The sequence below is a fragment of the Mustela nivalis genome, assembly GCF_964662115.1.
Source record: "Mustela nivalis genome assembly, chromosome: 13".
In the NCBI taxonomy this organism is placed as follows: domain Eukaryota; kingdom Metazoa; phylum Chordata; class Mammalia; order Carnivora; family Mustelidae; genus Mustela; species Mustela nivalis.
In genome coordinates, this window is record NC_139032.1 from 89251330 (window position 1) to 89264361 (window position 13032).

The window sequence follows — 13032 nt, forward strand, 5'->3', positions numbered from 1 at the left end:
GACAAGCAGGAATGTCTCTGCTGGTGCAAGTTCTGTGTTTAGGGGTGGAGGGCACGGTGGCCGTGACCAAAGGACAACTAACACCCAGTAAGTGCCTCCTCCATGCTGGTCCTAGGCTAAGTGCATTCACCGCCCCCACCCCACTCCCCCTACCCCCCCACCCCGGGCAATAAAGTGTCTTCAAACTCATTTTGCCAGTGAGGAAGGAGCAACGTGGAGAGGAGCTATGACATAAAGATACTACTGCAGTGATTTTAACAGGAAAATTCCCTTCTACCAAGTCACTGAACAAAACTTCAACAGTCACTTAATCATCTTCTGCTCATTAGGATGAAGGCCAGAATTTGGTCTATCTTGAAACTCAGAAGATTCTAATTCTCATCACAGAAACCATGGATGATGCAGGGTTTGGAATCGATGCACTCAACTCCAGGAAGCACACTGAATTACGAAGCGTGCCTCCGAATGGTGAGACGGAGAACTAACTGGACGGACAACAGCTGGGCTGTCGGGCAATCAGAGAGCACAGCGCACTCGGTGGGCCCCGCTTGTCCATGGGTGAGGTGCTGAAGCCAGTGCATCAGGCCAATTGTCACCCATGGGCAAAATCGTCCCTCGGGGCTTCAGGAATTTAAATGAAACTTAAACAGACCCAGGTGCAAATGTAGGGAGTGAGAGTCACTAACACACATCACAACACAGAGAAAACTCTCTTACACAGCAACAGACCGACTGCATCAGGTCTGAGGTCAACAGCCTCAAAAAAATTGGTATCTGAAGCTGACTGAGCAATGGTTTTTCTCCTCTGGACCCCAACTGAAGATACATATTTAGTGTCCTCTTAAAATCGATGAGAACCCCTTAAAGCAAACACAGCCTTAGAACGGACCACGATAAGAACAAACAGGTGACATGCCCAGGGCAAATAAGCCAGAAAACTGTGCATTACTAGCAAAAAATTTGCATTTGCATTAGGCATATGACAGAAATAAAATGCACCACGCTATGAAAACAGGATGATATTTAAGATATCAGGACTCCAAGACACACTTCCCTCTATGTTCAGATGCTGTTCTAGATCAGTTACAGATGCCTATGCAGTCACCGAGCACACCGTGAGTTCTGTTCCTTCCTCATGGTAAAGACTGGTAAATGAGATATGTAAAGGCCACTAATTAAGGGTGGTGGGGGGAAGACCACCGTTAATACTATTATCCTAAAACCAGGTGCTTTGGGCATTTAACTCCTCTGATCAAGTTAGAGATTTGGATATAAGCTAAGTTCCAAGGAGACAGAAATTGATCAGTTTCATTTGCTGTGTCCCTAACAGTGCCTAGAACTGAGAAGGTGCTCAGTAAGCAGGCACGAAATGGATGGCTTTGACACCTCCTAGCAAAGAGCACACTGCCCAAAGGCACAGCTTGGGAACTAGTAAGGCTGAGCCTTTTATAACAAGTCCAACCATTCTGAACGCACGCATGCTCTTAAAGTCTGCAGACCCCTCCCCCTTCAAAACCTGCCCTGGGCAGAGTCATCAGGACAGAGATGAGCCTAGAATGCTTAGTGGTACTACTACCACTACTAACAAGTGATCGATAATCATCAAAGAAGCCACTGTTATTTTAACTGAAGATAACTAGGGTACGCTGTAACTCCCAACCCTAAAACAGGAAGACACACACTAACGGGGAAAAGACGAGAGCCACTTGCATCTCCTGAACCCGTGGAGGGCAATTACTGTTGAAAAGGGGGAAACAGTGGCGACTGGCACCTGTCTTTACACAACCATACTTGCACAGACATCCCCGGCCAGCAAGGGCAGTAAGGGGCACCACGGCAGTCCGCTCTCTTCATGCTGTGCCCAGCAAAGATGCCGCTTAGTTACTAAGATCCCAACTCACCGGCTCCTAAGCTTGAAGCGGACGAAGGTGCCTGCCTCTCAGAATCTCAGGGTCTGGGGCTGCTTTCCGCAGGGCAGTCAAGGCAATCCCTGAGAGCCAAGTCCGTGGCCAGGCTGGGCCCTGAGCAGCCTCACTCTGCACACACCAGGCTGGGCCCTGCGCGGCCTCACTCTGCACACACCAGGCTGGGCCCTGCGCGGCCTCACTCTGCACACAGACTACTGCTAACTTTGAATCCCACCTGTGCCCATGGTTCCCTTCCAGGTGTCATGTGGACTGACCGCTGCTCCTGCTCCACAGGGTGTCAGCAGCCGCAAAACCACAGATAAAAGGTAGTATTTTAATGGCCCTTAATAGCGGAAGGAACCTCTCTGGTGATCTGGACATTCGGCTGACATTCCTTTTCTAAGCTGTCAATACCTTGGGTCCCAATTAGAGGGCTGGCAGGACAGCCTTGGAGACCTCTTCAAAATGAGGGGCAAAAAAGACCTACCAGATCACTGCGGTCCCTTTGAGATCAAACACTCAGTCAAAGGAGATACAATCCCTAGAGTCTGTTCAGGAACACGGCACGGTGAGGCGGGGGAGGGAGGGAAGGCCCATTACGAGGTGCCTATGATGTGCCAGATGCCAGATATTCAAAGATGACGCCACAGCCCCAACCTCGAAGACAAGGAGACAGACCTGGACAGCAAGCAGCTGTGGCACCGTGTGATCAGTGCAGCTGCCGAGAGGCCAGGGGCAAAACCAGACAAGATCAACTCTGCCTGGTTATTCCAGAGAATTCTCTGAAGCAACTCTTTATCAGGCTGCAGGAGGAAGCAGTAGAAAATGTGCTCCAGAAGGTGCCGGGGGCTCCAGGCAGAGGGGATGGCAAGCAGCAGGTCTGCAGGGCAGCCAAGATGAAGTTGGAGGTTTGAGAAAGAGCCTCCAAGTCACAGGGTCATGGTAAGTTTGCCAGCGCTGCAGAGGGAGGGGGAAAGAAGTTCCCGCCGGGCCAGAACTGACCAGAGGAGTAAACTGTCCCTGGTGGAAGGGAGGGTACCCGGGAGTTCTAGTCACTTTGTCAAGTCAGCAAGGAGCAGCAGAAGGCGGAGCCCAGGGACAAACCCAGGAGACTGCATGAGCTGGAGCCTCCCGAAACAAGTCAGTAACTGCAGCAGAATCACGCCAAATGAAGGGGAATGCAGGCGGCGCAGCTCGAGGGCCACAGGCCAGACAGACCCGCAGCTCCCCTCCATCTGGGACTCCTGGCCCCAGGTCGGAGACTCCTCAGAGGGGGCCTGGCGGCCAGGGAACTCAGGGGGTAGCCACTGGCACTCGCTCCCATCCCTCCCCTACAACAACAATCTGGAAAAGTCGAACAGAATCAAGTAGAAGGAAAATACATAATCTAAGAAGGAAAGGAGGAAGAGCCTGAGGCTTCCAAGATTTTATTTATTTGTCAGAGAGAGAGAGAGAGGGAGAGAGAGGGAGAGCCTGAGGCTTCAATTGACCCATTCAAATATGGTTTTACGACACCTTTAGAAACAGCTACTGGCAATAACTACTGTTTATTAAACACCACTCTGTACTCTACCCTGAACTACAAACTGTATACACGTTTTCGAGACACTCAGATCAGCACCAAGATCGGTATTACGGCCACTTACAGTCCAGCAGATGGAGACTCAAAGTTTAAATCCTAGTACAGGACCAGGCTTAACTCTGTGGGGGCAGAAAGAGCCGGAGAGGGAGAAAAGCACTAAGAGGTGTAAACACGGGGACCTAATCTGGGTACAACTCAGAAGACCTCTGAGGGGAGCTACCCACTCAGCTGAGACCAGGATGAGTGAGAGCTTTCCAAAGGAAGAGAGGAGAAGGACGAACAACAGGCGCGAAAGCTCTGAGATGAAAAGCTCACGGCCCGAGCGGGGGCTGCGATTCACTCTGTAACCGGGAACTGGCGGAGTGGCCGGAAAGGAAGCTGAACACTGGAGTCCCTGCGACGAAACGACCCGTCTACAGACCGCTACAGACCGCTAGGACGCAGGACTGAGCGTGCCGCTTACAGATCAGGAAACTGAGGCTAAGGCATCCGGCCAAAGGGCTGCCTGCTTCTGGACTCGGGCCCCAGAGCCTGATGACTCGAATGCTTCCACATGCCAGCTGGGGAGCTGGCACTCATCCTGAGAGAGACGGAAGAAACCGCTGAGGGGCAACCAATCAGATGTCTGCGTTCTCAAGATCCCCGGGGAGCTGTAGAGAGGAAAATAGATTCAAAGGGGTAGGAACTGGCAGGAAGTCAGCGGGGAGGTTGCAGCATTGTCCCAAGCAATCATGGGGGCCTGGGCTCAGGCAAGAGCAGTCAAAATGGGGAGGAGAGGGTAAGAGGTTTTCAAGAGGTAGAATCAATACACCTTGGTCAGCAGGTGTGAGGGTCTGGGCGCCCAGCTGGGGCCCAGAGCAAGGAGCAGGATTTTAGTTCCGGACTCCAGCCTCACAGGCCCCCATGTCTCCGAGTCCAGACACTGGGAGAGAGACCTAGGCTGGCAGTGCAGCGAGGTGGCATCGATGTGTGGCTGCCACGTGAAGCCGCAGAAAAGATGAGGTGGCCCAGAGAAGGCTCAGACAGCGGGGGCAAAGCACAGCTATCTAGCAGCTCTGCCCCGGCTCCCACGGCCATGAAGAAGGGCAGACCAGGAAATGGGCAGGTGTGACGTCAGATTCTCTCCGTCCTCGTAATTATACACTTCCATCCCACCATCGATGCGCACCTCGCTGCGAAGGAAAATTATATGGGACAATTTTTCTCCTAAACATTCCTGGGACAGAAGAGAAAGCGCCCTTTTCAGGCTCTGGTTACAATCCCCAGAAGGCTTGGACAAACCACACCAACCTTATCGGCCCAGAAAAGGCTAATGTAAGCCAGCCAAGAAGGGACTCAAGATGAGTGCCCCACAGACAGAGTGCCTCCTGTGGGCAGGCCTGACACACAGCCAGTGGCCTCTGCAGCCTCCCAGGGCAGCTTCTAGAGAGATGGCCTGTTCCTTCAGAGAAAAAATTAGAGAATCACAAATCTGATTCCAGGCAACAATCAAGTGGCAATTTTCAGAAACCACAACTAGTAAGCAGTACATAAAGATGTGGAACTGGGCCAAAGCCTTGGGATAGAAACCGTTTAGAATTACAGGGGCACCACTTGATTTTCATTAACATTTACGCTTGGTGTGTTACAAGGGGCCACTGCTGTTTAGAGAACCTCTGGAAGGTAATTTTCCACGAGGCCTCCAGGCTGCGGCTCTGCTCTGGTATAGCCCGAGATGCACACACAACAGTCGTGCTGAAGAAACGTTACCGGACAAGCTCTGCTCTTTTCCACTCCCCACGTTAAGCTTTCATTTCCAAAACCACAGAAATGCACAAGTGAATCCACGGTCTCTCCAAGCTAAAGCTGAAAGGGACCCGAGAGATCATCCCACCCATGACTTCACCTACCGGTGAGGAAGCTAGAACCCAGAAAGGAGTGAAGCCGCTGGCGTAAGGTCACAGAACAGGTCCCACAGCAAGCCAGTAGACAGCGGCAGCCAGAACTGAATACTGGTCTCTCAAAACCTCGGTCCCATGCTGGCACAACTACATGCTGCCTTTTGAACACTTTGCCAAAAATACAAAAAGGAGCAGGACTAGTGGACCCAGTGGGTGCCCGCTACACACTGGGCACTGTTCTAGGCGCTGGGCGGGGGGTGGGGGGACACATAAACCCATCAATCCTCACCACAGCCCGGACACAGAGGTCGTCATGAACCGCTCCGACTAATGAGAAGGCTAAGACGGAGACAGGCTCTGTAACTTGCCCCAAATCATAAAGCTGAGAGGAGGCTGGGGATTCAAACCCGAGAATCTAACCCCAGCCCGGGTAGTAACCAGCACCCAACTGACAAAAGTGGATAGAATCAATCCAGATGTTTCTTTTCCTACCGGCCTTTGCGTGCAAGCATTTTTCTAAAGAAACAACACAAGAAACCCCTGACTAGGCCAAAAGAGTTTCCCTACCAGGTAAGAAGACTACGGACCCATAGGAAGGCTGAGCTCTGGGAACACAGCCTTATGGGGTGCCCACATGGGAAGGCTCCTCCCGGCTCTGGACAAACGGGCTGCCCTGAGCCATACACGGCCCTTCTCACCCCCTCCCCTGCAGTCCCCTCACGCCTCCGTGCGCTCCTCCCCAGGACCCTCCCTGCCTTTGCCGCCCCTCAACTCCCACATGCCACCCTACCCTTCCAAAAGCCAGGACTCCACACCAAGAGGTCAGCGACCCTCCAACCCATCCCTCACCCAAGCTCCCGGTTCTCTGAGGAAAGATCCCCCTCCCACTGGTTCATATGAATGTGTGAATTGTTGACACCTACACTTGGGCTTCCCCAGGGCATGAAAGGTGCTGACTACCTAAAAGAATCTCGGATTTGGGGGTGCCTGGGTGGCTCAGTGGGTTAAGCCTCTGCCCTCGGCTCAGGTCACGATCTCAGGGTCCTGGGATCAAGCCCCGCATCGGGCTCTCTGCTCAGCAGGGAGCCTGCTTCCCCCTCTCTCTCTGCCTGCCTCTCTGCCTACTTGTGATCTTTCGCTCTGTGTCAAATAAATAAAATCTTTAAAAAAAAAAAAAAAAGACTCTCTGATTTGCAGAATTTCAGAAGAATATACCAAAATCAAGTCTGGGAAACTGCACCATCGAGCAGAAATCCTTAAAAGACAGTCCAGCACTGCCTGGAGGTCTGTCTGTCTCTGTTTGTGAAGCTAAGGCCAGGCCCTAGAGACCGGTCATTAACTCTGTGCCAGGAAAGAGCTTCATTTGTATTACCTAGTTTATCCTCACGATATCTTTCTGTGGTGGGCAATGGCCATTCCCATTTCAGTGAAGAGAAAACAGAGGCCCAGAGGTGAGCCTCACTGCTGTCAGAGAGCAGAGCCAGGACCTGAACCGGAGCAGTCCAGCTCTAGAGCCCACGCTCTTAACTGCTGAGTAATACTGCCACTCCGTAAATAAATACACACATCCACTACTACCACGCCAGGGCATCACGACCACCACTGACAGGACACACACTGTGAGGTACCCTAAGGCATTTTCTGTGCAGTTTCATGTTGTCTTCAACACTACGACACAAACACTGGAGTCATCCCCACTTCACGGAGGAGGAAACGGAGGACTTAAAAGAGTTTGTTTCTCACCTGCTTAAGGCACAGAGTAAGTGCAGCGCTGCGGCAGAGCTGTAGCAGCCTGGCCCAGGACGGAGATGGAAGCCCAGACATCTCTCGCTGTCCTCTCCTCTACCTCTGATTCCAACAGTATCTAGAAATCCAGGAGACTGGTTTTGTTCTGTTGTCTTTTCCTGTTAGTGTTACTCTTTGCTCTTCTCATAATGGCTCCCACAGTATCGAGGTTTGGGGGCGGAGAGGAAGGAAAAGGGTGTAGGGCTCCGGCCTAACCAGGGCAGAAAATCCTAGAGTCAAGCTCGCTGTGGAAGCCCATTCTGAACGAGCAGGGGCTGTGAAGGTGAGATATGGTAAAACAGCAGCCCTGGGAATGACGCCCCCGCAAAAAATAAGGACCATCCCAAACCACGTCTGGTCCTAGCTCGTGATGATGAAGGTCTGGGGAGCATTTAAGTGATTGTCTCTCCTTACGATTTGCTTAATAAATCTGTAGCTGCCAAATCTGTATCAGAGAGAACAGGGCAGGCGTGGGTCTGGTGGGAAGGAAAGCGCGAGGAGCAGAAACCGGGCACGGACAATGCAGAGAGTGCTGACCCCTGCGAGGCTGGTGGGGTTGACGCTCCTCTTCCCAGCTTTCTCTGTGCTGCCAAAACGACAGCTGCCACACAGCACCTGACAGCAGGTGCTGTAGCTCAAATTAGCCTGACTCAGTCGACTCCAGAAGGCTTCTATCAAGTCCTATCCCCTCCTAAGCGCTGGCTGTCAACCCAGCTCTCTTAGAAAGGGCACATGGGTGATAAGCGTCGTAGATAAAACTGCTAACCTCAGCCCTCAAGAAGCTTATCATCAGTTCACCAACCAACCTCACCCCGTCCTTCCAAATTACCCTTCTGGAATCCAGCCCTGGCCTCCACTGCAGGATCTCAGAACTGTCTCTCATCTCCAAAGAGCCAACTGGGTTTCTCAGTAATGGCCGAAAATGGAAATGCCCTTATCATACTTCACTAAAAACACAAGCAAGCAAACCACAAAAGGGGTTGTAAATTAAAAATTCAACAGAAAAAGCTTCCATTTATTCTTTCATTCATTCATTGATTTTAACTGAATGCCTACTGTGGACCAGGCGCCTTGCTAGGTGCTGGGGACTCCCAGCAGGGAACAAGACAGACATAGCACGACTCCTCAGGGACATAAGAGAGGACAGGGTCCCTAAAGGAAAAGGCTCCATTTCAAACAACCCCACCCCTGTTAGCTCCAAGACGCAGGAACACAAGGGGCACCTTCGAGGACGGGTCTGAGCGAGATGACGGTCACAGTAACTTAAGGCCACCTAACTGAAGTCTGGGAAGAACAGTTGGGGAGGTGTACTGGAGAAAATGCCTTCACACTTGCCAACTGAATGTTCTCAGGCAGAAAGCAGCTCTTTCTCTAATAAAACTGAAAAATGAAGCCTGTAAAAAAAAAAAATCAGAGGCGGCAGGGGCACCCTCCTCTGGGCCCAATTCCCAGCCCCCCAAGAAAGGGACACTTCGGGGTCTTCTCTGCTTCAGAGGTCACTGGGCAAGGCTGTAGTCTCAGCCGGCTTTTCGGGAGAATGCACCAGCAGCCTCTGCCACAAAGAAGTGGAAAAAGTCAGAAATAAAAGTAAAAGTCAGAGATAAGAGCCTGTGACAGGACGCTGAAAACCTTTGGCAGGGGATCTTTGGAAAAAAATTCAGCCTAGTCCATGGCGTTCCAGAACACAAGAAGCCAAAGAAGGTCCGCACGGACTGTCCCACAGCAAAGGACAGCGGTGATACCAATTATTTCTGCCCTCGTCGAGAGAGCTTGTCATCCCTCTACAGAACAATTATCTATAGGTGCGTAATAGTCAAAAGCTAAATTCTTCCCCCAAATCAGCATTAAGAAAGTGCTGCTCACAGCAATTTGCCATCATTTCATTACATTAGATTAATTTTTAAATGTGTTAACCTAACAATTATGCCAACTACCATGTAATTAATATTCTGACTGACTTTACAAAAATTACAAAATCCCCTAAAGAAAATAATTAGTCATTAAGCATGAACGAGACTTTTCTATGGCCAATAGCACATAAAACAGAAAGTTCATCCCATAATGGGTGGTATCAAAGCCTTTCCCACACTTCCTTCAATTCTTAGCCAACAGTGCGTAAAGCTGACATTGGCAAGTTACCCCAAACTTCACTTAACATATTAATGCACTTACTGGTTTAAACTCTTTGAGGGTAAAATGATGAATGATGAAAGCTTTAGCAATTAAAAAGCTCTTTTCATTTGTAAGAGAGGCAAAATAAACACATCTAATTGCTTGCTGCTTCCATATTCCCCGCTGGAAATGCGAATGCTGGCTTATTTCTTGGGGCTACTTCTTGAGTTTATTAAAGAAGTGCACATAGGCGTCCTCACCATTGTTTCCCTCTTTCCTTCCAAGGTTTGTATGTATTCTTGCAATCGGCCTTAAATCCTTTCTAGAGTAAGGCAGGGTATACATAAGTCATAGTCAAACAGGACATTATCTATCATCATGGAAATAAAAAACACGTTTTCCCTGCAGCCCATCTTGGAATGATTGGCAGGGGCCTCCTAGCCCCAGCACAGAGCTGCGAGCCCCTCCATGACCTCAGCAGGAAGGAATGCGGAAAGTGATTAGTGGTGTCTGCCCTGGACAAGAGCAATAGTTTGGGGGCCCACGTACCACACACCTGTCACTCCATCTTTCAATAAACCATTACAAATTAGCAAAATGCATACAGATTCATGAATAAAAGATCACGCAGGAATTGCTTCCAGGATGAATGTGGAAGGGAAAAAAATGTCTTCTATAGTCAAAAACCTTAAGCCAAAATGGATTAAAGCATCAAGTTTAGAGGAGAGAACACTGAGCTAAGTCAGGAAATGCAAATTCTAGACTAACTGTGAAGCCATGGGCAGGCCAGTTCACCGGGCCTCAGTCTGCTCAGCTATAAAAGAAGGCCTAAACTAAACATCCCTTAATCATTCTCTTTGTTTCTACTGATCGGTGGTACAAGCAAGCCCCCAAAACCCCCTCTGCTGGGCCACTAGGGAGCTGATGAACAGGCAGCTACTGTGCACAAGGAGCTCCGAGGCCAGGGACGTGACTTAACCACCCACCCCCCCAAGCCCAGAGCTTTCACACTGCTCTTACAGAACTTACAAACTACTTAATCTGTAGCATCTCCAGGACAAGAAGTTCCACAAAACACAGTATTTCTTTTCCTTAATACAACCTCTTTTTCACCTCAGAGCAAGCATTAAGAATCAGGAGTAGGAAACTGGATTTTAATATACTAACTATTAAATTCGGTGAACAAGTAAACTACCTTCATTCAACCTGACACCAGTCACTTCCATTAGGAGTCCCGGGTCACTCATGGTTTCTCAGTTGGCCTAAGTCTTCCCTCCACTGAAAAGTCTCCGTAGCTCTAGGCTGTTCCAAAAACAGCACTACCCATGTGATACACCAACACAGTTTCTGTGTCCAAACACCAAAAAGCAAGACTTTCTACCAGGAGTCCAACCAGAAGGAAGTCACAGCATGTACCTAATGATCAGATCCCACCCAATCCCTAGGTAAACTCAGCTAAGGACGACCGACAGCGTCCCTGGGAAAACAAGGAGGCTCCAACAGGACAGCCTGACAGAGCAGTGCTATCTGCGTAGGGCTGGAAGAATCTCTGTGGCAAAGACATAATTTTTATCTGCCCTGCATCCCTGCCTTTAGGAAACTGCCTCTCCAAATCCCAGGAGCCCCACTTCCTGTGCCTCAGGTGATCCGCATCACCCAATCAGAGGATCCCTGTGCTGGATTCAATGAACTGTTTACTTAGATAGGGGCCACCTACCAAGCAGGCCTAAAATCCTTTTTCAGGGTCTGGCACGACACCAGGACATCACGTGGTATGAGAGCGATGAAATTCCCAACTGCCGGGCCCTTTCCCACCACTTACAGACGTCAGGCCAACCCAGAAGAGCAGACCTACAGAAAACAGGAGAGCGACAGATCCCCGTACCAACTGGGCACCCTGATGCTGAAGACCAAACTGGGTTTTCTGCCAAAGGAAGCCCAGAGTTTGAGGGACAACCCTTACAGCTGAGTGTCTGTATCCGAGGTTCAATCACCTCTCCCTGCCTCTCAGACTTAGCTGCCAGGGTCCCACTTCAAACCAAAATATACTAAATATCACTGAGACACTTAAAGATAAAAATCTGCACACCAGAAAAACTCTCAATGCTCATCTCTCATCCAAAACCGTGGGGGGGGGGGGCGGGGGGGCAGGAGGACCACAGAAAAGAGGGAAGAGACAACGGATGACGGAGGGCCACGGCAATTCAGAACCAGTAACTGCGAGAACAATGGTCTGCAGAGAAGTAGCACAGCCTAATGAAAGAAGTTTCCCAAGTCATTCCAAACATATATATTCTAGCTCTTTATCAGCAGGAAAAAAAATACACAACTCGCAGCACCCAAACAAAAGGAGCTTGTGAGTAAACAAACTAGCTGTTTCCAGGCTTATGAGCCTAACTGTTAAGGGATATTTTTAGATTAGAGCTGAGTTTTCCTATTACAGCTGTCCCAGGGTCTACGCCACAGGGCTGCTTGCTGAAGGAAACCATGAATAGCAGATTTCACGGAGCAGCTTAGAACAGTCTCCCCCAGATGTAGTTAGAGAGCGGAGAGCAACCGAACAAACAGCACTCTCACATCTTCCAGGGAGGACGGGGAAGACGGCACGAGCAACACAGACAGTGTGAGTGGCTGAACATTCGGACCACCAGTCCTTAACCTTCTAGGGGTTACGGACTCCTCTGAATCTGACGAAAGCTAGGAAGGCCTCCCCAGGAAAAACAAAATGCACATACCACAATGTTTTACACAGGAATTCAAGGGGTTCCTAAAAGCTGCTCCCTGTACCCAATCTCCAGGTATAGAGTCCTAACCACACCTGATTTAGGACTTTTTAAACAAATTAATTACCTGAGCATCATGACTAATCCCCAAAGACTTCAAAGGACTACAGAAGAGCTCAGAAAGAAATTATACAACGTCCAGCTCTGTAATTGCATGGAGAACAAAATCTGAATTTTGAATCAAGAACAACAACGACAAAAAGAAACAAAAACTTACACCCTCCCCTTCTGCATTTATGAGATGTTAAGAAAACTTGGCTTTTCCTGTAACCACTCCATTTCTGACATGTCTCCCTTACCTTGTTTGACCATTTATACGCTTGCAGGAGTTGACTATAGAGAGGAGTTTTGTCCTGCACAGGATCCAGGCTCAACAGCCCACTGTTATGCAGAGGATGGTTCTCAGATGGCTTGCCTACCAGATTGCTCAGACGTTCCAGCTCACTGAAAAATAAACAGGTAAAGCAATAAACCTGAGTCCAATGAAACTCCAGGGTGTAGCCAACCAGAACAAAGGCTGTGCTTCAAAACGTCCATCAGAAGTCTCTTAAGAAACACTGTAAAAGGTTAAGATCTGGGACGCCTGGGTGGCTCAGTTGGTTAAGCAGCTGCCTTCGGCTCAGGTCATGATCCCAGCGTCCTGGGATCTAGTCCCACATCGGGCTCCTTGCTCGGCGGGGAGCCTGCTTCTCCCTCTGCCTCTGCCTGCCATTCTGTCTGCCTGTGCTTGCTCTCTGCCCCTCTCTCTCTCTGACAAATAAATAAAAATAAAATCTTTAAAAAAAAAAAAAAGGTTAAGATCTCCGACAATCAAGAAAACCCTTAAGTGGGAGCTTATCTTATTTTAAAACCGAGCTCTCTGGTGCCGTTCTAAAGGAGGAAAAAAGTTAAGAGCACTGGAACCGGGAAGACTCCTAAAGTCAGGATGTAACAACCCAAATTATTCTCAGGGTGGGGAGGGCGACTTTCTGGAATTTTGAAAT

At 49.5% G+C, this 13032-nt stretch overlaps 1 protein-coding gene across 2 annotated transcripts in view; it reads right to left on the reverse strand.

Moving 5' to 3' along the window:
• The window catches only part of MED27 (mediator complex subunit 27), a 192989-nt gene that overhangs the window by 178013 nt on the left and 1944 nt on the right, over window positions 1-13032 (reverse strand). For both annotated transcript variants that reach the window (XM_082696152.1, XM_082696153.1), the window contains exon 2: window positions 12349-12493. In XM_082696152.1, the coding sequence (XP_082552278.1) occupies window positions 12349-12493 (145 nt within the window). The remainder of the gene's footprint in view (window positions 1-12348; window positions 12494-13032) is intronic.